General features: G+C 45.2%; 1 protein-coding gene across 1 annotated transcript in view; it reads left to right on the top strand.

Moving 5' to 3' along the window:
- The first annotated feature begins 4,470 nt into the window (after nucleotides 1-4,470).
- LOC119160166 (uncharacterized) overlaps nucleotides 4,471-25,271 on the top strand; it is a 42,311-nt gene continuing 21,510 nt past the window's right edge. The window contains exon 1 of the mRNA XM_037412872.2: nucleotides 4,471-4,799. Within this exon, the coding sequence (XP_037268769.2) occupies nucleotides 4,716-4,799 (84 nt within the window). The 5' untranslated portion in view covers nucleotides 4,471-4,715. The remainder of the gene's footprint in view (nucleotides 4,800-25,271) is intronic.

The following is a 25,271-nucleotide window of genomic DNA, read 5'->3' as shown; positions in this document are numbered from 1 at the left end:
GGCCGCGTGCAAGCTCCTTGCTGAGCGTCGACACAATCTACGGATACAATTCAAATTTGTGAAAAGAAAAAAATAAAAGACATCCACTCGTTTGCAGAACGAAGCGTGCGACAAAAAAAAATTACTGGTATCCCAGAATGAAGGATAAATCCGAACGAAGAAACCAGTCGAAAAAAAAAATGTTTTAGTCTGGTATTAGTTTTTTTTTTTTTTCATCTACTGCCCATTTTCTGAAGCGAAGTTGGTGGGTTTGTTTCCCCACGGCAATAAGTTGCTTGCTTGATCAACTCCAATCCACCTGCATCATTTGTTCCTGCCCCTGAATTTATAAAATCCGCGAATCGTTTCACCTATAAATATGCTTTCCTCGCCTTAAAATGAATAGACTTTTTTTTTTCATTCATGATCCTTTCACCCACCCCCCCCTCTCGCAGGAAGAGTTAGGAAACAGACCTTTTCTCTCTCTTTATTTCGCTCTCTCTCTCGCCCTCTCTTTTAACCGTGCGCGGGTAAATGCACCGTGCGTGCATACGTTTGACCTACGCTAATAATCTAAATGTTATTCGGTATTTTTTAGTTAGCTACCGGGACACGTCACTTTTTAATGGAAGTTGTTCACCTTGCTCGCGCCTTTTCTGAAAGCACATAATTTTTTGAAAAGCTCACAGAAGCGTATGTTCTTTATCTTAATTGTGTCTTTACTTTAGCACCCTTTTGTCACTTCCACACATACTTGAGCATGCGTAAGTGTGCCGTAATTTGTACAAAGAGGATTCGCGTCTTTACCCCCCTTCAGACACGCATTATGATGCCATTGTCCGAAACGCATGAAATTCGCGTGGCATAATTCCACGGCACGCGGTATTACATTCCAAGAAAGGAAATGAATGAACGAGTTGTATCGTGCGAGTTTCACCAATTAAAGTTGATGAGTTTACAACTAATTATCTAATTATATTTCTACCAGCCAGCTTCAAGAATTATTGTTTAGGCCCAAAATGCATGTCCAGTTGGTTACATTCGTTTAGAGGGGAGGGGAAAAAAATACTCTTCACGTTGGTACTGGACTGCGGGACGTCGAACGATCGTCAAACATGGTAGTGCCTCCAGCAAAGTGATCCTCTGGAGCGATACGGAGCAGAATGAAATCAAATGACCGCTAGTTGTCCACTCAGGAAGCCGAGTTTCAAGCCATTTCAAGCCACATCGAGTTTCAAGCCATTTGAAGAAACAGGCACCGTGACGCTATAGTGACGCCCCTTTGTAATTCACGTACACAAATGTGAACGCCGTGATTGAAAGGGTTGCCTTTCACGGTATGCGAGCTATGTATAGTCAAAAATGTTCGAGGGAAGTCATAAAACGTGTAAATAGAACAATAAGCCGTTGTATTTTTTTTTATCGACTGTAGGCAAAGCTTTGGACTGAACGGACCTGCCCATGATGCGAATAGTTTCCTAGGAAAATGGCAATTCCCGAACACCCCGAATAAATTCTGCTTGAAAATCGGACTAATAACGCTTGTTAATACTAATGAGAGCTGGCTTGTATTCTTTGTCCATATTTACAACCTTCTTTGCGTTTAGAAAAAAAAAAGTCTTCTCGCTTCCTGCATATAACATTCATTCTGCATTTAAATGTTCATATGAAGAATGTGTATTTAAGAACTTTGACCTGCAAGACGGGACTGTAATTGTGAGATTTTAGAGGCAGGAAAGTCAACACCTTTAAGGTGCGCGAAATAACTTTTTTTTTTTTTGCGACAGAAAGGAAAAATATGTGTTACTTGCACGTCCCACTATTTCTTGCTTGTATATGTATTCCCGTGTTCCTCGGTTTCAGACATGAACGTATAATATACATTCATGTAAGTATATGGCTTTATTCCTCGTATGAAGTGAAGTTCATCGCAATCTTCGTCGTGTGATTCCCTGTGGCAAACTTTGCGGGGTTTTATTCAGTTTTTTTTTTCTTTGTTTCTTTGTTTCCCTCTGTTTCATTATTTTTCTCTTATCCGTCTGTTATTTCTGTATTTTTGTTTATGTTTATTCATATTTCTATCTTTTTCTATATAAGCATTTCTCCGTCTTTCTCGCTCTATATTTTTTTCCCTCTTAACCCGCCACGGTGATCTAATGGCTAAGGTACTGCTGCTGACCCGAAGGTCACGGGATCGAATCCCGGCCGCGTAGGCCCCATTTTCGATGGAGAGAAAAATACTTGAGGCCCGTGTGCTTAGATTTAGGCGCATGTTAAGAACCCCGAGTTGTGGGAACTTCCGGAGTCTTCCTCTACGACGTCTCTCATTATCATATGATGGTTTCGGGATGTTAAACCCCACAATTATTATATTGTTCAATTGTTGCCCTTCTTTCTTTCTCTTTATGTCTTGATTCTTCTGTCTATCTATCTATTTCTCCCTCTTTCATACTCTTTCCTTCTATCTTTTTTTCTTTCTTTCTTTCTTTCTTTCTTTCTTAGCAGCTTTTCTGTCCCGATGCTAGGGAAGTTCTTTTTTTTTTTTTTCATTGTGGGATCACAATACGATGAGGTGAGTTGAGTTGACTTGAATGAACTTCATTTGTCCAACGGTTGTTGCTGTGCCCGGGGCTAGGCTGCCAGGGACACATCGTTCGAGGAACATCTTCCGAGGTCCTCGGCGACAGCCCTGGCCCGCTGGACGGCGATGAGCCTATTTTATGAAATGGTATTAAACCTTCGCGTCACTACCGCATTCGAAGTTAAAAGGCTCCGGTAGTAAAATGCGTTTTCTTTTAGTTTAATTTCGGTTTGCCGCCAGCGACAGTTTGACTTCTTTCGTCCTTTTCTTGGAATCGCCACCATCTTGATTGGCTTTCACGCGTATGAAAAAAAAAAAAAAAAGCTTCATTCCGTCACCGCAAAGCGTAGGAGTCTGCGGCATTTCCTCCTCGACTGCGGGCGCACACGAGCCTGCACGGATGGGAGCATGCTCGAGAGTGACGTCATGAGGCGGACGGTCGGCGACCCCTCCGTAGGAGAACGTTGCCGGTACCGAGCGAGTCTCTTCATTCGCGGAGGCGGGCGGCTGCTTTGATCACCTGGGCGGGGCCTCTTCAGACTACCGAAGTTCTATCCGACTACAGCTCTAGTTAACTTGCTAAAGCTAAGCCCCTACTCTGCTCAGTCTTCCCAAGCTTGTTAGGAACGTTACACGGGATCTCGGTCTCGGATCAGGTGGCTGTTGTTAGGGCATAAGCGGAATGTCCGGGTTTTTTTGTTTTTTTTTTTTGTGCGTGCGTGCGTGCGCGCGTGTGTATGTGGGGGGGGGGGGGGCAGATTTACATCGAACACTGGAAAACTGCTGTAGTGGTGGCGGCGAAAACCTTTGTTTAGTCGTCTGAGCCTTGTGCGGTTACATTACAGGGCTGAGCTGCGTGCAGTGGCTGGTCCTTTTCAGCGACTGCTAATTAGCCCAACACGTTAGCTGCTGTTGCACGGCCGAATGAAAGTTACAGCTACCGCAATGTTTTCTCCCTCCTAAACATAGCATGTGCTTTCTGGTATAACGTTTCATAGCACTCCGATGTCCTTTACATATGTACCTTGTGTCATGTCTGCATGATTTCGTAATGTGTCGAAATCAGACGAGCAACGTACGTACTTTCTCAATAACAGCAAGGAAAGATAAATAACAGAAATTAAGGATTGCCTAGCAGTACTGGGTGCGGGCCAGCGTTACGTCAGACATGCGAACCCGCGCGCCCTTCTCGTGATACGGCTTCCCCGGGTTGATGACAGTTGTGTCAGAGAAACTGGTTCTGCCAGTTGCCGCTGCCGCAAACAACGCGTCTACCGTCGCATTTCAAGCCACATAGAGCTGGCTTTCTCCAAGGACAAAACTACCCCAACGAGGATAAGCCCACGTAGGCACGCTCCTTCTAATGAGCGGGATGACGAATAAAATATACATCGCTCCAGCTGTATACCGTACGACGCACCCGACTTCACACAACCAAGAAGGTACAACGTCTAATAAGGTACAAGGAAGAACCTAGGCAGATGTATAAAGGTACATGAGAATTAAGGCAACAAAAACATTGCCACTGACTTAGACGACATCATTATTCGTCACCACGCGAGCCAGCAACTACTACACACTGCATGAGGCCAAGCGCTCTCAGATGAAGCAACAATTACGCGGTAGCCGAACACAGACACACCCTTTTGCGAGTGTTTGCGCGTACGTGTGTGTGTGCTTGCTTCTTTCGAAAATTAGCTACATGCTTCTTCTTGGTGCGTGAAAACTGCGATGCTGTATAGCGTGTGAGCTGCAGATATCGTATGTAGACGTGCCGGGGGTGCCGGGCATGCCACCACTCTATATGCTGTATCGGTTCCAGGAGGATCTATGTCTATATTTTACTCAATCCCGGTGCACTGTCTGGCTCGGTTTTCAGATCACGCCGCGTGACCAGCGGCAACGAACGCTAGACGTGCCGATTCGCAAAGACGCGTTGCCATGGCGATGCACCAAACAGGAAGTGGAGCCTGTCCCGCCTCTGTTCAGGGCGTGCTGGCGCCCGCTTGACGTTGCAGGGCTGGCAGATAGCTAACTTAACATCAGTGTGCGGAGCTGTTGCCTTAAGGCCCACTATACGCGAGCCTCGAGTTAAGATCCTTTAACACGCCTGTTAATTACTCTTTGCGTTGTGTCTCCCAGTTCCGTCGTCGTCATGACCAGTCAGTTGCGCAGGATGAGCTATTGCAGGTCCTCCGAGGAGGTGATGAATTCGGCAAAGAGTTGGATGCAGAAAGAAGTAAGTGCAATTTACGGATATGATACACACATCCTAATATTTATTTATTTTTTCAATGCACAGGCCGTTATGTGCCACGCATGCAGCTCTTCAACGGATGGATTCTTTTTCTGTAAGCAAAGCTTGGGTGAAGGCGGGATGTTATACTGAGGGAGGGGTGGTGGTGCGAGCCCCTGTTGCGTTGCGGTAAGGGAGAATGAGTAATCGCTGGTGTGCCTTGGGGAGACACTGGATGTTTTTCTATCGCGGCTTTCTACCAATGGATAAATTTTCCTACTCTGGAAAAGAATAGCGTCATGCATGTGACACGTCACCGCAAACCAGTAAATTGTCGAGGTCTAACGAGACCTTCGCGCGCAACACTTCTCTGCCATAGTCGCTTGACAATGCTGCATGCTGCAAAGTTTACAACTGCAAGCTAGAAGCTTACTTTTACGGGTACGATTCTCCGAACAAGCAGCCACCAGAGCCGAATGAGTCATGCAGTACGTCACACGGGCTGTATATACATAAGACGAGAATTATGAATCAGAAGATGAAAAAAAAAAAAAACTTTTGACCATAGTTGCATCATTTGCCTTCACCATGACCATGGTATGTATACACATTTCGACGCTGCCGTCACGCATAAAACCACTGACCTTGCGCTCAGCAACAGCTGAACTCCGAGCTCCTGCGATTGTTTTATCAAGAGTATAGCATATGATACTGGTATCGGTTATATTCAAGCAAGCTTCGGCTGTATACGAACGATGTTAAACGTTGCTTGTTCGGCGTGTCTACAACACATAGAGGGGACTCTGGCACTGCGATCGTTCAGCGACCATGGGAATAATGGGCGGGGCTCGGGTAGTACACAGATTTGCCTAGTCGTCGTACTTGCGGGCGGTGAATCCCCCTTGTGGCTCCTCTTATTGCTGTGTTTCGGTTTTGTTTCGAAGGAAAGAACGATCCCTTTTGAACTTTTTCGTGACCCAATTTGAAATGGTAAGTTCGTGAAGCGCCATCACTGAACATTTGCGCCGAGTTTTGTTTCGTGAGAAAACAGCTCTAAGCCACACGAACATGCATGAAGCCAGAAGTACGAAGATTAGAGAAATACGTGCACTACCTATAATTCCCATGCTCGATAAAGCGCCGTGCGCTGCAGTTCCCATAGACACTAGCGCCAGAGTTTCCACTAGTATATATATAGGAAACTATATATGGCCTACAAGACAATGCGGCACATGGGCCGACGCCTATACGAATAACAACAGTCCACGGGTGCACAGATGATCCAGAGAAGAAAGCTCATGGTATACGAAAGCAACACCGCGAGCATTAGCGCTTTCGCTCGCTGATAGCTGTTTTTTCGGTTGCATAATATGCCGGTCCCTTAATGACGTCATTGATGAGATTGGATATGTACCGGCCTTGTGTCTGTTTAAACGAACCCCAGAATCAAAGTCCACGTTAAGTTATGTTTGAATGGGTACATTGTATACAGAAACAAGCAAAACTGGAGGTATATTTTATGAAGTTTGATAAGTGGTGTACTGTAGCGCGGCATGCAGATGAAAGGTGAACACTGATTACACAACAAAGCAAATGACGCCTTGGAGATGTCAAAATAACTCTAATCTTTTTTTTTTCGGATTCTGGCTTGTGTACTGTACGCTCCGCGTTTCATTCCAAATCTACAGTGGAGTCTTATAGCATGCCACGAAAACACTGTACGCAAATACGGCAAGGTATTACCGCAGCGTTACTCCTTTATTCAGTGCGCGCTCCGAACTACACTGCAGGTTCCTCGTTAACAATGTGTAGCTTGATAGGCAACAATGACAACCCTACAGCAATTTTTGAAAAAAAAAGCCTTTTGTGGTGTTGGCGTATTTTAATTCACTGCAATCAGGAAAGGTAATAGCACAACTAACGATAAAGGAAGTGCGATGCTATAAGAAATGCCGTATTCGTATCGTATTTTCGTAACTTCATAAAAGACTAGTATCTCTTGAAGCCAAACGCATTCGAGCAGCGGTGTACCAAGAAATATATTCAGGACGGGTAGGAAAGTGTGCTTGTATGTATGTATGTATGTATGTATGTATGTATGTATGTATGTATGTATGTATGTATGTATGTATGTATGTATGTATGTATGTATGTATGTATGTATGTATGTATGTATGTATGTATGTATGTATGTATGTATGTATGTATGTATGTATGTATGTATGTATGTATGTATGTATGTATGTATGTATGTATGTATGTATGTATGTATGTATGTATGTTCGTGTGTAGGTATGGGTACGTGTATAAGTACACATGCCTACTTTAACGACATCTACGGGGGGGAGGGGGTTTGAACTGCCCATTTCCAACTCTGCATCTAAGCCAATGCCACGAATGCTGTAGGAAAAGCGCACTTCATATCAACTCATCATGTGGTCGTGCCAGTGCTGTGGAGGCCGTGACCATCCACTAGCCAATTTAAGAGGAGCTGGCTTCCACGCTCGAGATTATTTTGGGTCCTTAGCCCCATGCCAAAAGTGCAGCAGTGCATAAATAAAGGCAGCCATAAATAGCCTTTTTCACAAGCTACAAGCCATCAATATATGTGTGCTGCGTCGTGAATTTGCATTAGCAGAAGCGATCGTGAATAACTGAAATACGAACTAAAGGTTCACCCAAAACGCGTTGTTTCGTTCTTGATTTAATTTCGCCATCATACGCGTAGTGATATCATGAGTTCAGCGTGCGTTTTATTTGAGGCCTGATCTATATTTGGCAACCGCATAACCAGATAACGCCCTCGCCAAAACTATTCTACTTTGAAATTTATTGTTCGAACTTCCTTCGTCCATTGCATCATCGGTCATGTATTTTTTAAAGCAATAATTCTTCCCTTTCCCACCGCCCATCAGGCGTACGCAGGCTGCATATCTTACTGACCTTTCTACGTCTCTGTTGATTCGTATCTCATTCTTTGTTACGTGAGAACATGCGTACCCGGTGAGCTCAATGGCGCTGCAAATACACCGAAATGAAACTGGTGCTTACCTTCGGCCAAGAACCCCACGTTGTATTCGCGTAGATTAGCGCAGCTCGCGTACTAATTTTATTAAACAACGCGGAGCTATGCAGGTCGGTTGGTTCTAAGGAAAGGCTGCATCCCACTACAAGTCATAAAAGCCATGAATCTGACATGTTAAGGGAAAAAAAAAGATTTTAATAATAATAATAATAATAATAATAATAATAATAATAATAATAATAATAATAATAATAATAATAATAATAATAATAATATAGGGTTTGACGGCTCAAAACCACGATATAATTATGAGGAATACTTAGGACTCCGTAAATTTCGACCATCTGGTGCTCTTATACGTGCCCCCTACCCACCACCCAATCCTAAGTCCGATCTAAGGGAGGCGCAGAGTCTATTCCCCTCATTTTTAATTAGTCATACGTTTCCCGTCATTAATTGAAGCGTATGGTTATGATGGTACTGGCGGACGAAGTCTTCTAGTGTTGCACTTCAAGAATTATACAGTTGGTTAGCGCCATTACGCCAGGAAAGCCTGCAGGGACCAAAGGCAGATCGTTGTGAGAAGCGTGCGTGATCGCTTCATTTTTTGTGTTTGTTTGTTTTTCATTATGCGAGGCTTCTTTATCTTCGGTGGCCTCGACTAACGGAAATGGCACGTATTGGGGAGGGGACAATACGACAACACTCGCTGAATGTTAATTGTCTATTGATGCTATTATTTTTCGCTCCGAGAGTATCTGATTGCCTGACCGCTAGCACGTGTAGCATTGTCGTACAACATTTACGATTTGTTTTTTTGTTTTACTGAAACTCCATTGCACGCTTTGAAATACATAACCAACTAACCCAAGAATCCTGTATACCGCCCGGTTCTTGGCCGATCCCCCTGTGTGGGCGAGTGCCACCAATGCAAGAGGATAATCATCATCATCATCATCATCATCATCATCATCATCATCATCATTATCATCATTATCCCGGTGTCTGAGTTAAAACCTCCATCGCGTCTACTGCTGCTAAAGGCAGAGGGGGAGGACGAGTTGGCGCTATTTATTTATTTATTATACCTCAAAAACCCCAGGGAGGGGTGTTACATGAGGGGTAACCTATAGCCGGCGGAAAACGCAACCTATAGCCGGCGGAAAACGCATGGAAGGGTTTTAGCTCTGAATGGTGCAGACGATAACAAGAGCGAGGCCACTCATGTACGAATTAATTCTACTATATTCACACTATATCCAGGCCCGTAGCCAAGCAAAATTGCTCTAGGTCCTCCCCGCCCCCTTCCCCAACGTTCTAATGAAGGCTGATGTTGTACCGCGACGAACCTTCGCCATATAGTATATTGATTGATTGATATGTGAGGTTTAACGTCCCAAAACCACCACCATATGATTACGAGAGACGCCGTATAGTGGAGGGCTCCGGAAATTTCAACGACCTGGGGTCTTTTAACGTGCACCCAAATCTGAGCACACGGGCCTACAACTTTTCCGCCTCCATCGGAAATGCAGCCGTCGCACCTGGGATTTGATCCCGCGAACTGCGGGTCAGCAGCCGAGTACCTTGACCACTAGAGCACCGCGGCGGGGTAATATATGGTATATCGCTCGGACAAAGTATACTAGAAGGGGTGGTGGCACCAAATTTGTGGGTTGCGCGTTCTTTGCTGCAAACGTTTCTTATAGCTCTACGGAGCATGATACACGCACCTAAATTCATGTATTATGGCTACATAATTTCATATCACCTCATTTATGTGAACAGCATTCGATTTCGGTTCCTGGACGCTAAGTTGGGCAGTGACGTAGCAGTGTAGGTGGCTTGGTCACGTGACCACACAAGGCTGAGACGCACGTGATGAGTGCTCTCTCACACACGTGCTACGCAAGCACCAGCAAAACAAACGTGCTGGCAGTTGCATTGACCGTTGTCGTGAGATCTGCAGCAGCCGCGAGTGATGTTTTACCCGTGCGGCACGTACTTTGCGGATGTGGCACAGGTCACTCACGTTACTGCAGATCTCGTGTGATGTCAATACAACTCTCTTTGCCCTTCTACGCCAGTGTTGGACACGCTATCGATTGGTCTCGATCGGGAGATTGAGCATTTAGGTACGCTTTTGAAGTGAATTAAAACATATTCTAAACGTTTGCTACACTTCGTGTGGAGTGTCCTTGGATGTAGAGGAAACCAACAACAGGCTTGTTATAGCCTCAAAATTTGATGGCTTAACTGAAGACACAATAAACACTGAGCGGTGCAGATGACTAAACAAGAGATACAAAGTGGATATACATATGCACGCTGTCACGGTTTACGTATCTCTCCTTCGCGAGGATATTTTTGGAAATTTGTTTATAACTTATACGTAACGCTAAATTAATAAGAAAAGTACTGTGCCCTGTCTGCTATAGCTGTCAACAAGAATTAGGTGCTATTTATCGCCTCTGACTAGGTTCGATTCATCGTGCCATTCGTTTGTCGTTTTGAACGTTTAACCAAGCGGACGGGAGCGCATGCATGCGTATGAATGCGGTCGAATTCCGCCATGCTATTTAGTTCGCCATCTTGTCAGCTATATGATTGGTGCCGAATCAAGGCTATACACGTCTCTCTATTGGCCCAAGAATGAGCCATGAGGACATTTCTTCCGCATATTCAGAGGTGACAAATAAGGACACGCACCGGATTGTCTTCTCATTTATGTGTACTCATGGACTCACAGCCGCAATTTCACCCGGCTAGATGCATGTGTGTGCGTGCGTGCGTGCGCGTTAAGATAAATACCAGTTGGAATTTGACGCCTGTCTTTGTCGTGCCTCCGTCATGTGTGTTCGTGCATGCGCCATACATATATGGGGCTTGTTGCATATATACCTTGCCGAAGAATCAACGCCGCAGCGGCAGTGCACAGATACATACAGCACAGCGGCATTTGAAAGTTTCCGTCTTTTTTGAGGTATATATATAATTGTGCAAGGATGCGTTGCTATGCATCTGAAACTTAAGGCTTGAATTTGTTAAAAAATGTATCGCTATAATAAATAAATAAATAAATAATAAATAAATAAATAAATAAATAAATAAATAAATAAATAAATAAATAAATAAATATGAAACCTGGAGCTGGGGGCGTTTGAAGCCTTTGAGTGGGTGAGTGCAGGCGCAAGCGAACGATAAGACAAATCAGGCTGTTGTGCCGACTCCCAGCGTGCCAGATCTGGTGTTCTCTTTTGTCTGCATTTGAAGCTGCAGGATAAAGTATATAAACGAAGTAATCGCACAGTCGCACTGTTTTGAGGAGGTCGACGCGCTCGCATTTTCTTCGCGAAGCATGTCAGCGGGGTTTATTTGTCTTTTTTTTTCGTTATAATGAAACCGATAATCATCACTCGCCTTGTAAGAAAAAAAAAGAAAGAAAGAAGAAAGAGAACGAGGAATACGGAAAGAATGAGAGAGCGGCCTCCTTGATAAGATAATCCTTCTCGGCGAATGTGGCCGGAGCCCCTCATCCAGGACCTCACTGGCTATTGCAACGCTGCTCGCCGGGCACGGTCAAAGATCGTCGGTTTGCTTCCAAAGTCCAGTTCCCAGAGACGCGCCTCTCACGACGAATTGAAAAGTCTGTCCTCAATTAGGGGTGAGCCGGCGTCTGCCGGGCTCTGTGTGAACTGATAGGTCAGTGTGCGAAAATTGACTGTATAGTCAAAGTAAAATATCTCATCACAGTTTCCTGAGCTATCCACACTTACACAGAGCCGTCTTTGTAAACAGATTTGTGTAGCGGGGTATGATGAACTTCAAAAAGTGGTGTACCCGTACCTCTTTAATAAAAATAAAAAAAAAACAACTGTCATGCTTTGTGAGCAGGGCGAGAAGCCTTTCACGTGCAACTATTCACAAATGCAGTTCAAATTTCGCCAATCAGCCGCGCAGTTATAACTGCGCAGAAAACCGAAAAAAACAGAAACAAAAAGTGCTCGTATCGCTCCCCTCGCGGACGCCCATCGACCCACTCACTCCTTACATGCGCTCAGGCGTAATTGATCAACGTTGTCATCCACATCGTCAAAACATTTTGCAGCTGTGCGTAATTGCTTTGCGGACGCCTAGGGGATACTTCGCCGATTCGCAACATAATGTATTATGGCGAAGTGACCATTTCCCAACTGCACTCGCTGTGTAGCACTCGAAAGTTTAAAACTGCCAATATTAGGCGCACGAACGCTCCTGTATTCGCAGAACGGTCGACGCGTGTCCATCAAGACGCGAAGAGTGAAAAGCGAACGAAGAGGCGATGCGAACCGAAGGCAGGGCCACACTGTCGCAGTCCACTATTGAAGGCGAAGGTCAAGCGTGCCCCAAGCTTTAACTGTTTTTCTTTCCATGTACTTTATGAAGTTTTGCCGCTTTTTGTTCAAATAACTGATTGATATGTGGGGTTTAACGTCCCAAAACCACTATATGATTATGAGAGACGCCGTAGTGGAGGGCTCCGCAAATTTAGACCACCTGGGGTTCTTCAACGTGCACCGAAATCTGAGCACACGGGCCTACAACATTTCCGCCTCCATCGTAAATGCAGCCGCCGCAGCCGGGATTCGAACCCGCGCCCTGCGGGTCAGCAGCCGAGTACCTTAGCCACTAGACCACCGCGGCGGGGCTGTTCGAATAACTGCTAAGTCACACCTTAAAAGTCATTCCTTGATTTCCCGTAGCGCACTGTAAGGTATAGCTCAAGTAAATAAACAATTATCGCAAACACCTCGCCATCCACATTTGTCATTGCGAATATCGTCAAAAGATATTCTCGTACCTTCTAGAACATGCCTGTTTTCATGATCTTTATAGACTTTCATGGCTGGCGCTTCACTTGCTTATTGTTCACGCACAATAAAACACAACCTAATCTTCTGTGGGCAAGCGAGAGGGATAGAGAGAGAGAATCGGCAATGTATTGCGGGTTACGCAGATGAAGGCGTAATGAAAATCCAGTTTGTATACCTTGTTGCCCATTAGAACCCGCGGCCCCGACTACACCAATGTCGAGGTCTCCCCTTGGGCGATTCATTATACCCTCGGACCTTATTTTAGAGCCAGAAAACAATGACTTAGAAAATGATTTGAAACTTACTAGTAGGTTCTGCTGAGTCGTCTCGATGGAACCATTTCTGCGGCCCGCATATCTTTCCGGCCGCAAACGCATACGCTGTCGCAAGCGCACGAAAGCACATAAGACGAGCGCCAAGTCCACCGTCGGAGCTTGTACTGACACTAATCTGACAAGCTATTTTTGGCGCCAGTTAACCGTATAGTCTTCCACGGCAGCTTCTTTTAGAGGAGCGACGAGCAAGAACGAAGTCCGCACATAGTTCACCAAATAGATGCTACACGAAGTAGCGAACAAGGACAGCGCGGTTATCATAATGGAAAACCACTGCTACAATCTCCTGACAGGCCTCCCCACTTTGCCCCCTCAACAGGCGTCTCTTAAATGGCACCACGGAGAGAAGATATCAATTCCGTTCTCGAAGAATATCGCCGGAAGCGAACCTCCCCCTTCAATGTCCTTCTCTGACTAACGATTTATACCGCGTTATACGTGGTAAGTCATCGTCCGTAACGACTTCGTCAGAAATCTATCTTACGAGCTCTTATAGATACAGTAGATATTAGTCTCGCGTTTAACAGCGACATCTGCGTAAAGTGATTGTAGTCACATCATGTTATCTCCGCAAGACCGCCCCCCTCCCCCCTTTCCCGACCCTGTCAGCGAAAGCAAGTCACATTCGTTCAAGTTTATCAAACAGCAAGCAGAAACCGCGAAGTCGCATGCACGCCTCATTTTCTGGCCACGTAAACATGCGCCGGCCATTATCGTTTTTCGCTCATCTGTCATCTTTGATCCCGACAATTCGAAAGCCTAACAGACCACATTCTGCGCTTAGCGCTGGCTAATTATGAGTCATTGTATGTACCGTACTTCCATGCTTAGAGCGATCATCATTCGCCCCAGCTGTCACCTGTCAACGAGGCGAGCAAAAAAAAAAAAACACAATTTGATGGCGGGTGTACAATGGGGGCAAGCATGCCATAAGGACTCGTATATATGATTATTTTATATTTTGCACGTGTAGCACCAAACAGCCCCCCTCCCAGAAAAAAAAAACTCTTACAAGCTAAAATTTACAAGGCAAAATATATTGGACATATTGAACACGGAGGGACTAATTTCCTCACCAGTGGTTCTCGCAAGTTCATAATTATGAAACACACAAATATTACTGTTACTAATAAAGTATATTGTGTGTACGGAACATATGCACGACAAAGAGTGAAGGAACATCGTTTGAAACTCGTAGAAAGAAGAAAACTATTTCTGAAAAATGTCGAAACATGGATGAATGGATGAATAAACTGTTTTTGAAGTCCGGCAGTTTAATTCGGGTTTTAAATATGGAAAATTTTATTATAGCTGCTACAAAATAGTTGCTACAAAGTTGATAACAATTATTAACTCTGTTTCTAAAACAAGCTTTGCTCCTTTAATTCTCCCCGCAAGGGCAGCTACATTTTTGGCTATTGAGCTCCTGAGCCAGCGAGGCTCATCTTGAACACGCTCCCATAAACGCTCGCAAATTTTCGCGGCAGTAATACAGACGAAAGTGAACGAGAACTGTTTATGCACAAATATTTTTTTCCGTAACTAGGCCATAAATCATTTCCTCAGCGCGCCTTCAGAATGGGCCTTGTCTGCGTAGGTCGTCCGCGCATGCGCGCTGGCGTCAATGAGACAGGTGCCATAAATTTTGGTGGTTCTAACGAGACGACAAGAGTAAGACAGGGTAGAGTTACAGTAACTCTAAGACAGGAGTGAATCAAGAGACATCTGGTGTCACAAACATGCAAATGTAAAAAAAAAAAATAGCGCCAGTGCAACCCTCCACGATTGCCTCCTGGCACGCGGCGGGCAATTTCAGAGGCCAAGGTTCACCATTTCTAATTAGGGCGATCTGCACTTGAGCACCCACAAAACGCCGATTACTAAATCTTTCTTGCGAATTTAGTGACGCTTTCTTTGTAGTTAGAGTGGATGATTGATTGATATGTGAATATGTGAGGTTTAACGTCCCAAAACCACCATACTGTTATTAGAGGCGCCGTAATGGAGAGCTCCGCAGAATTCGAGCACCTGGGGTTCTATCATTATCATCATCGTCGCCATCGTCATCATTATCATCCTGACTACGTCCACTGCAGCACAAAGGCTTCTCCCATGTTCCGCCAGTCAACTCGGTCTTGTGATTGCGGTTGCCACTTTATATGCAAACCTCTTAATCTCATCTGGCCACTTAACTTTCTGTCTCCCCCTAACCCACTTGCCTTATCTGGGAACCCAGTCACTTACCCTTAATGACCAGCGGTCATCCCGCCTACGCGCTACATGCCCGGCCCATGTCCATTTCCTGCTCTTGATTTCTGTTATATATGATATCCTTAACCCCGGTTTGTTCCGTGACCCACTCTGCTCTCTTCTTGTCTGTTAAGGTTACACTATATCATTTTCCTTTCCATCACTCGATGCGTCATCCTCAATTTAAGCTGGACCCTCTTTGTAAGTCTCCAGCTTTCTGCTCCGTAGGTAAGTATCGGCAAGATGCAGCTGTTATATACCTTCCTCTTGGAGGATAGTGGCAATCTACCAGTCATGATTTGCGAGTGCTTGCCAAATGTGCTCCACCCCATTCTTGTTCTTCTGGTTACTTCAATCTCGTGGCTCGGCTCCGTGGTTATGAACTGTCCTAAATAAACATGTATTTTACAACTTCAAGTACACAATTACCTATCTCGAAGTGCTGTTTTTTTCCTAGGTTGTTGTACATTACTTTCATTTCTTTAAAATGCACCCAAATCTGAGCACACAGGCACACAGCATTTTCGGCTAGATCGAATATAGATAGATATAGGGGGTTTAACGTCCCAAAACCACCATATGATTATGAGACGCCGTAGTTTGAGGGCTCCGGAAGTTTCGACCACCTAGGGTTCAACGTACACCCAAATATGAGCACACGGGCCTCAGCATTTTCGCCGTCATCGAAAATGCAGCCGCCGCAGCCGGGATTCGATCCCGTGACCGGCGGGTCAGCAGCCGAGTACCTTAGCCACTAGACCACCGCGGCGGGGCTCCATCAAAAATGCAGCCGCCGAAGACCGCGACTTGTAGGTCAGCAGTCGAGATACTTTAGCCACTAGGCTACCGTGGCGGGGCAGGGTGGATGATTAAATCTGATATTGTGTATCATGTCGCATAGAGAAAAATGGCTTTTTGAGCTATAGAGTCACAAGCCATCACACTTAAGCGTACAAGCAACTTCAAGTCACCATAACAACATTATAAGGTCCGGTACATTTCTACAAATAATACTCGTTAAATGATCATATTGAATATAGTCCTTCTTTTGGGTTAGAAGTTTTATGTGAAACATAAACTTGAGATATAAAATAATTCTTATTGCGAGTTCTTGTGGCAAAGACACAATGATGAAAATTTATTATTGTATAGTAATGATAAAGGTAAAGTCCCTTACTTTTTTTAGGCAACGGTAACGCGTTATCTATTATTGTAAATAACGTATATAAGGAATCAAGGCGTTCCTTTTTTTGTTGGAGTAACGAGGAACGTATTTAGTTACTCTTATTCGGTAATGAATGAAACACTGATCAAAAGTATCGCTGTTGGAGGCTAAGTGAATGCAGGGAGGTTAACCAGACGCGCGACCGGTTTACTCTCCTACACTGGGAAAAAGAGATGAAGGAATTAAAAGAAGAGGGAAGAGAGCGTGATCGGTGAACATGTGCGCCTGTCCATTGCAATCCGCATACAAGCGGTCGCTCGCAATAGACAGGTGCAATTCTCTCCTATGACCTCTTCGTCCGCCACTCAGACAGCGGAGTGATAATGCTGAAAAACTGCTGTAAACAGTGAACTTGCAGAGGGTAAATATGAAGTGGTCCGCTTATACGTACAGTAAACTTGCCACATGAATACGAAGTTGTGCGACCACGTTGAAAAATCGTATCCACTCGGAATTTTTACCTCAAGCCCTGGCGCGTATCGCTTATTGATGACTGTGTATTTGAAGAAAGAGAACGAAGTGGAGGCGTGCGAGACGGTCTCGCGCGTGGCCTTCAGGTGTGCTGCACATATCGCGGGAGAGTTTAGCAAATGCTAAATATGTCGAGCCTGTACACAGTGTGTAGGCCTTCGCCACACCAGGTTATACATGCCTGAATATTGACAAGAAGCAAGAAGATAAAGATGAATTAGAATAACAAAAATAACAAACTAGCAAAGGACTAAGAAATCCGGTCCAGGTAACTGACTGAATGTCTAACGTTGTGTTGTCTGTTAATCCTGACTTGCGCAATAGAGCTGCGGCTCAACCTGCGTAGCTCAGGTTGGGAGAATGCGATGCGACATTTCAGCGACGGAACACTGTTTCGACATACACGAGTTCATGTATACAGTGACACGAGATCATTGCGATCACTTTGCTATGGTGTATACCACAATAAGCACGCTCGGAGCAATGTCGGTGTGGATATTTATTAGAGAGAAAGCCAGGCACATGGTAACCTATATACTCAGACGTGGCTTGAGCGGTTTTCGTTATATATACATTCGAGTTAAAATTATTTGTCTGCAGTGGCGTAAGCATGGTTTGGGAAACTCATTCGCTGCTTCCCCTCCCCCCCCCCCCCCCCCAAATAAAGAAGTTACTGTCTCACGACTCAGTTTTACTGAAACCCGCCATGGTGGTCTATAGGCCGCATTTAGGGTGGGGGCAAAAATGATCGCCCGTCTACTTAAATTTAAGTGCACGTTCACCCCAGATCGTCGAAATTTCCGAAGCCTTCTACTACAACATCTATCACAATCATATCATGGTTTGCAGGCGTTAAACGCCACTCAATTAGACTGAAGGAAGCCGAAAAACATTCACAGCCTAAAGGGAAAGAAAAAGAAAAGCTACCAAGCCACACAGACCGCTTCTTTTATGTTTGGGCCTTTTACATATTTCCTCCAAGTGGTTATGATATACTGTGGTGTGCGGTGCATATGACAGAAAAGCAAAGTATGACGGAGAACTTCCTGCTTTCTCTCTCTCTCTTTTCCTGGCACGTGCACTGGCGTACACTACATGTATTGCCACGCGTGCTTTTTATTTCCTTTTTTCTTTACGTAAACAGCCCGTTACACGTGCACAAACTGCGTCTGATTGACTTCGAACATTCCCGATTATCTTATAAAAACTCCCAATAAGGTTACGCGCACATCAACGTGAGCAGTATAGAGTTGAATCTGGAACTAACGCAACCATATCGATAACGCTAGAATTTTCTATGTCACGCATGAGTAAATGCTGACGCGCGCTTTACTGCTTATCAGATTACCGACAACCGATGATTGCCTGCTCGAGGCTGTCTTAGCACTGAGTGTGTCGCTCCTATTATAAGCGAGGCTGCTCAGGATATATCCTGAGCAGCCTCCCTTATAATAGGAGCGACACACTCAGTGCTAAGACAGCCTCGAGCATATATATATATATATATATATATATATATATATATATATATATATATATATATATATATATATATATATATATACCTTGTTGACAACGCTCCCGTTGTGCCATATATATATATATATATATATATATATATATATATATATATATATATATATATATATATATATATATATATATATATATATATATATATATATATATATATATATATATATATATATGGGATATGGCACAACGGGAGCGTTGTCAACAAGGATGAATATATATACGAAGATTAAAGGTAAAAAGAGCCGACCGACCCATTAACGGGAAACCCTTCCTTTACGCACGCCGCACGCCGACCGACCCATTACGGGGAAACCCTTTCTTTACGCACGCCGTCACGGACCCTCCCGGCACCGCGGCGACAATCTTGGGTGGCCTGACACACGTCGAGAACTGAACAGCACGTGATAAGAAACGTATGTGGACGTACACGGACAGTTGGTTTCGTTCTCAGTGTTGACAGTGGTTCTTCCTCTTTTTTACTTTCTTTCTTTTTTTTCTTTTTTTCTCACCCCCTTTTTTTCTAGTTCACTCTCACTCTCGCAAACATGTTTCAAGGCGAGAGGGACGCGGCAGCAACGAAGTTTGGAAATTCATGTCAGTATAACTCATCCCCTGATGAAGGGAGGACCCCTCCCGAAATTGTTGGGAAATAAATATATTCATCCTTGTTGACAACGCTCCCGTTGTGCCATATCCCATACCTTAACGAAGACTAACTGGCCCATTGAATTATTACTCCCACTATATATATATATATATATATATATATATATATATATATATATATATATATATATATATATATATATATATATATTGCGAGCGCTGACTATGTACTTCATCTTCATTTGTATAACCAAACCCTTGTATAGTGATCATCATCGTATGTTATGGCTATGTAAATCAATCTCTCTTGTAAATATGAAAATGTGAGTATAAATGCAGGTTCCTTAGTTAACGCATCTTCACTAAGCAAAACATAGACCCGCCGTGGTGGTCTAGTGGCAAAGGTACTCGGCTGCTGACCCGCTGGTCGCGGGATCGAATCCCGGCTACGGCGGCTGCATTTTCGATGGAGGCGAAAATGCTGTAGGCCCGTGTGCTCAGATTTTGGTGCATGGTAAAGAACCCCATGTGGTCGAAATTTCCGGAGCCCTCCAGTACGGCGTCTTTCATGATCATATGGTGGTTTGGTGCGTTCAACCACACATGTCAATCAATCAATCAATCAACACACTACATACATAACTTCATGAGCATGTAAGTACATATGTGCATCAGATGTTATGGCGAATGCTGTAGCATAACTACATATAGTGATATGGCAGACAATTTTGTATACAAGAACACCTACGAATATGGAGACGTGCATGTATACAGTTAAAAGTGAACATACACATTACATGCACTGGACAGATACTATCTATAGTGACCTGGCTACAAGAACCAGGCGAAATTTCTTTTTTAATAAAGTACTTAAAGATTTTGAGTACTCGGTACTCTACTATGGTAGAGCTGGAAGTCGTCCCTTGGTCCTCCCTCACGAGTTCTTGACGAGGCCGCAACGACAAAGGTTGAGGGATAATCCCTAGTGCTCACTTCACTAACAGTGGTACTACTGAATGTTAAGAAAGAGTTGTACTCGCTGGGTGTAACCTCCTTAGCTTTAGAAAGGCTTAGCGAGCGTTGAGCCGCAGTGCCATGAATACAATGAACTTGTATATACCATGAATGAACTCGAGGTGGTTAAAAATGGGAAGTAGATACGAAGCGCAAGCCGTAAAAAAGTAAAAGCCGAATTCTCCGCCTCTCATTTCCCATTAGCAGCCATTGGCATGTACATTGAGCACTATCTGACTGTAAAAGTTTGGTACGTCATACTCGCTAGGCGTAACCTCCTTGGTTTTCGAAAGGTTTAGCGAGCGTTCGGCCGCAGTGCCATGAATACAGTGAACTAGTATATACCATGAACTCGAGGTGCTTAAAGGTAGGAAGTGAACCCGAAGCGCAAGCCGTAAGAAAGTGTGCGTGTGCCACCTCTCGTTTAGTCCTTGGAATGTCCGCTGGATGGCGGTGCTTCTATATGGGGAATATATGATGAAAAGATGCGAGATGGTGGTACTTGGAGTGTTGAATAGATGGACGAACGGACACATAGACAGATGCATGGATGGGTGCATGAACGGACGCAGGGGCGGCTCCATGGACGAACGCAGGGACGGACGCACGAACAGACGCATGCAAGGACGGGCTGATGGACGCATGGACGGTCACACTGACGGACGCATGGACGGACGGAAGCAAGAACGAATGGACGGACGAATTCTTCGCCCCACTCTTCATCATTCACTCCGTGGATATGCTGCCTTTTTTTTATCGAGCCGATATCATATGTGCTTGTCGGTGATTTCAACTGCGTGCTCGATACTACACGAGACGTCAGGGGTCCCGGCCAAGGCGCCAACAATTATTACGCCAGAGAACTACAGCAATTAGTTCAAGATCTCAAGCTGTCAGATGGGTGGTTAACTCTACATGGGGTCGGGTTCGTCGCAACTCGCGCTTGTGGCATTCAACAAAGCCGAATTGATAGAGTTTATGTGCCCGAAGACTTTTTAGCGAACCTACAAGCATGTGAGGTGGTCCAGCTTGCGCCATGCCGGCAGAAACTCAGCGATCACGCTCCGTTACTCTTCACGTTCAACGTGAGCACAACAACGAGAATCCACAAACCATGGAGGATGTATCCAACTATTCTTCATGATGACGAAAGCATTTCCGTACTTCAAACTGAGCTGGCGGACTCACTGGCAGAAGTGGGTTGCATAACTCCGACTACACGGGACCACTTAAAATCTCGCTGGCGCCTCATAGCTCAACAGGCAGGGAAAGCGCGCCATGCTCGCCTCACGGCCAAGATGAATGAGATTCTCCGACGCATTCAAGTTATTGAAAGAGGTGGGTCAACTACGTTCGCTATGCTCGAATATCTTGAAGCACAAAAAATTAAGTATCAAAATCTTCTAAAGCAGAGGTCCCAGGCTACAAGGCTCGCAAGAGAAATGCACTTATCGACAGATGAAATTGAAAACTTGACATATGCGCAAAGAAACCGAGATCGTCGATGCCAGCTCCGCTACATCGATGAGGCGCTGAAAGAGGATGGTACCATTGTTAATGACCCGGACGAAGTTCAAAAAGTTTTCCGAGACTACTTTGCAAAACTGTTTACTGCAGACCATGACGCACAGGACGACGAGTTTACTGCTAAACTCTCAGCCTTTTGCAAAGGTTTGCCATCGCTAGGCTCAGAAGACTGTTCAGTATTATATGCAGAAACTGATAAAGAAGAATTATGGTACGCCCTAAAATCAATGAATATGTCCACGTCACCAGGCCCAGACGGAATACTCACGGGATTTTATCGGCGTTTCTTTGATATCTTGGGAGATGCAACCACCGATCTCGTGAATATTTTGTTGCGTGATGGCCATAAACCGCGGTCCTTCAGCGAAGGAAGGGTGATTCTATTACTGAAAGAGGGTATGGAGCCGTCAGATCCTGAATCGTGGAGGCCCATTACCCTTCTAAACACAGACTATGAGTTAGTAGCCACGCTGCTATCACGGCGTCTGCGGCCTTTCTTGGAAGAGATTGTGTCCCCCTTGCAGTCATGTGCAGTACCAGGACGTTCCGTCTTCGTACCTCTTACGATCATCAGAGACCTCTTTGCATATGCCAATGAAAAACAAATCACAGGAGTATATATTTCCTTTGATCAGGCCAAAGCATTTCAAAGAGTTGAACATGGGTATCTTTTCGTTATTTTGCGCATACTTGGCCTCCCAGAGCTGTATGTGCGACTGGTAGAAATACTTTATCAGGACCTCTCAAGCCGTCTTTATTTCAACAATGAAGTGACCAGAAGCTTTGCAATTCAAAAAGGGGTGAGGCAAGGCTGTCTGTTGTCTCCGTTATTATTCATTTTGTCTCTAGAGCCTTTGATTAGAAAGGTTGCAAACTGCGAGTGCATAGTGGGTTTCCCGATGCCAGGCAAGGAAACCTTCAAAATTATCGCATACGCCGATGATATTTCGGTATTTTTCCGTAACTTGTCTAGCTATAGTACATTCCTTGACATTTTTGCTGAGTATTACTATCTGTCTGGTGCTCTTTTAAACACCACCAAATGTAAGGCATTGCGCTTTGGAAGCTTAGGAGAACTATTGCCAGGAGACTTAGAATACGTTCAAGCAATGTTGAAGTGTTAGGCGTTTACTTTGAGGAAGGAGATGTATAAAAAAATACCTGGGATGACGTACTTAGGAGATCTACCGTTGTCATAGCAGCAGCCCCTCATTTTAACCTGTCACTAACGGCAAAAGCAACAGTCATCAAGACACAGGCATGAGCTTTTGCGTTTTACAGAGCACACATCACCCTGCTACCTTGCCGTGTTACAGGACGCCTCGCCTCTATGGCGGGGACCTTCCTCTGGGGAGGAAAACCAGCAAAGGTACAGAGGAAATTTTTACAGCTTCCCACAAACCGTGGAAGCTTGAGCCTCCCAGATATACCAACGTTCACGAGAGCGCTGGCTGCAAAAACAACACAGAAGCTGTTCGATGACAGCAACTACCCCGGGTACAGGCTCATGATGTACTGGAGCAGTACACTAAAAGGTACTTTCACGGCAAATCCGTACATCGGACCACGAGCAGAAATTCCGCTTAAGTTTTACAGAGCTGCCAGTGGCTTAAAAAGGACAGTGGAATATAGGTTTATGCAGTCTGGAAGATGTTTCATCGCAAGAAATAAGCAAAATGGTGACAAGTAACACACTCCGCAAAAAGAAAGAAACAGCATCCTGCACGAGAAAATGGAAACGATGGCGTTGCAATCGCGTACCTAACCAGGTGCGCGAATTTGATTGGTTGAGAAGATGGAGGGCATTGCCTACGCGTGACCGGTTAGCACATTGGGGAGTCTTTCCAAATGACCACTGCCCAAACTGTGGCAAAAGAGAGACGGCCCAACATGCTCTGTTTAAGTGCTCGGTGGCGAGGGGCGCCTGGCACATGGTACAACGCCTCTTTGTCTTTCGCACGGCGCGCATGGGAACAGAACGTGGGCTGTTTGCAAGACTGGTCTTTACAGTACCCTGTGCGTACTGTGGCGGCGACGCTGTTTAGCGGAAGTACGGCACAAGCCGCATAGAGGCGCCTATCCCGCATCACAAAAAAATCGGCTCATTGTGTGGAATTACCTAGATCAGCAGCTGGAAACACACGGCGAAGAGACCTTCCTTCGACGATGGCACAAACGTTTATTCAAAGTAAGAGAGGGACAGCTGAGGTTTCCAATTGTCCCGTACTAGCCATGTGCCCACTCTAGTACGCAAGCATGTGTTATCCTGTAAAATGTGATTAACTTGATTCTTTTTTAATTTTCCTTTCACTTGTAACATTTGGATACCCAGTGATCGATTAAATTTTGGTGCTCATTTGTAAGATGTATTCACTGTCTTTACTTGTTCTCTATGTTTCGTTTGTGCACGTACAAGTTAATTGTACAATAAACTTCCCTTTTTCGCCCCGAAAAGATACTTGCCACTGCCGTACCGGACGTGGTCTCATAAGCGGTGGAGCATGCTTTGGTTTCCACGTCCTCCTGCTCTACGCGTTACCCCTGGAGCTCCGGTCTGGTCGACGGTTGTGCCCTCAAACAACAGCGATCGCAGAACCTAACGCGTCCGCTGCTGCAACCGCTCCTTCTCAGCCACTTAGGCTTCGCTACACCGTCAGTACCTCTCACCGAGACCCTCCGGCATTTTCCGGCCTTCGCGGCGAAGACGTCGAAGAATGGCTGGACAGTTATGATCGAACCAGCGTTTGTAATTATTGGGACGAGGCGCACAAACTGCGCTACGTTCTTTTTTACCTCGATGGCGTCGCTTATACCTGGTATTACAACCATGAGAGCGACTTCTCCAATTGGTCGGCCTTCACGGGGCATCTCCGTCAGGTATTTGGCACGTCTGCAGGATGCTCTGCGGTAGCGAAACAGAAGCTCGCAACCCGCATCCAGGGGGACGACGAATCGTATACGTCCTACATTGAAGATGTTCTGGCTCTCTGTCGCCGAGCACAAAATGACATGACGGAGGCCGATCGCATCCGACACCTGCTGAAAGGTATCAACTCTGTGGCCTTCAATGCTCTCGTGATTCAGAATCCAACTACCGTCTGGGACGTCATAACCACATGCCAACGCCTGGACGCGCTTCATTCCATGCGCCTTCCACACGCCTCCTGCGACACTCGCTTTACCGGAGAGCATGAATTGGGAGCCTTTATCCGCACAATTGTCAGAGAGGAACTCCACGGCCTTATTCCAGGCAACCCAACCATTGCGTCTGTCCGCCCACCTCCTCCCAACCTGAGAGAGATAATCAAGGACGAACTGGCATCAATGGCAAGCACTGCACATGCCCCGTCTCCTGTGCGCTTTCCAGCGCCTTCGTATATGCAGAAGTTGCATCACGGGCCCCTGCACCAGTTCCAACCGTGCCTGCGGACGTCGGATGAGACCATTTGGCTGCGATGACAACGCAAGTGCCAAGGCCACCCCATGCACTATTCTGCATGGCGTCCTCCGCGCCCCATCTGCTTTTACTATGACATAAGGGGTTATATATCCCGTTTCTGCCGCCGCCGTCAGCAGGATGAACGACGTGGTTATCCAGCTTATGAAAGAGACTATGCCCCGAGACCCGATGAA

Source organism: Rhipicephalus microplus, chromosome 1 (genome assembly GCF_043290135.1).
Source record: "Rhipicephalus microplus isolate Deutch F79 chromosome 1, USDA_Rmic, whole genome shotgun sequence".
In the NCBI taxonomy this organism is placed as follows: Eukaryota; Metazoa; Arthropoda; class Arachnida; order Ixodida; family Ixodidae; genus Rhipicephalus; species Rhipicephalus microplus.
This window is presented reverse-complemented; position numbering and strand designations above follow the sequence as displayed.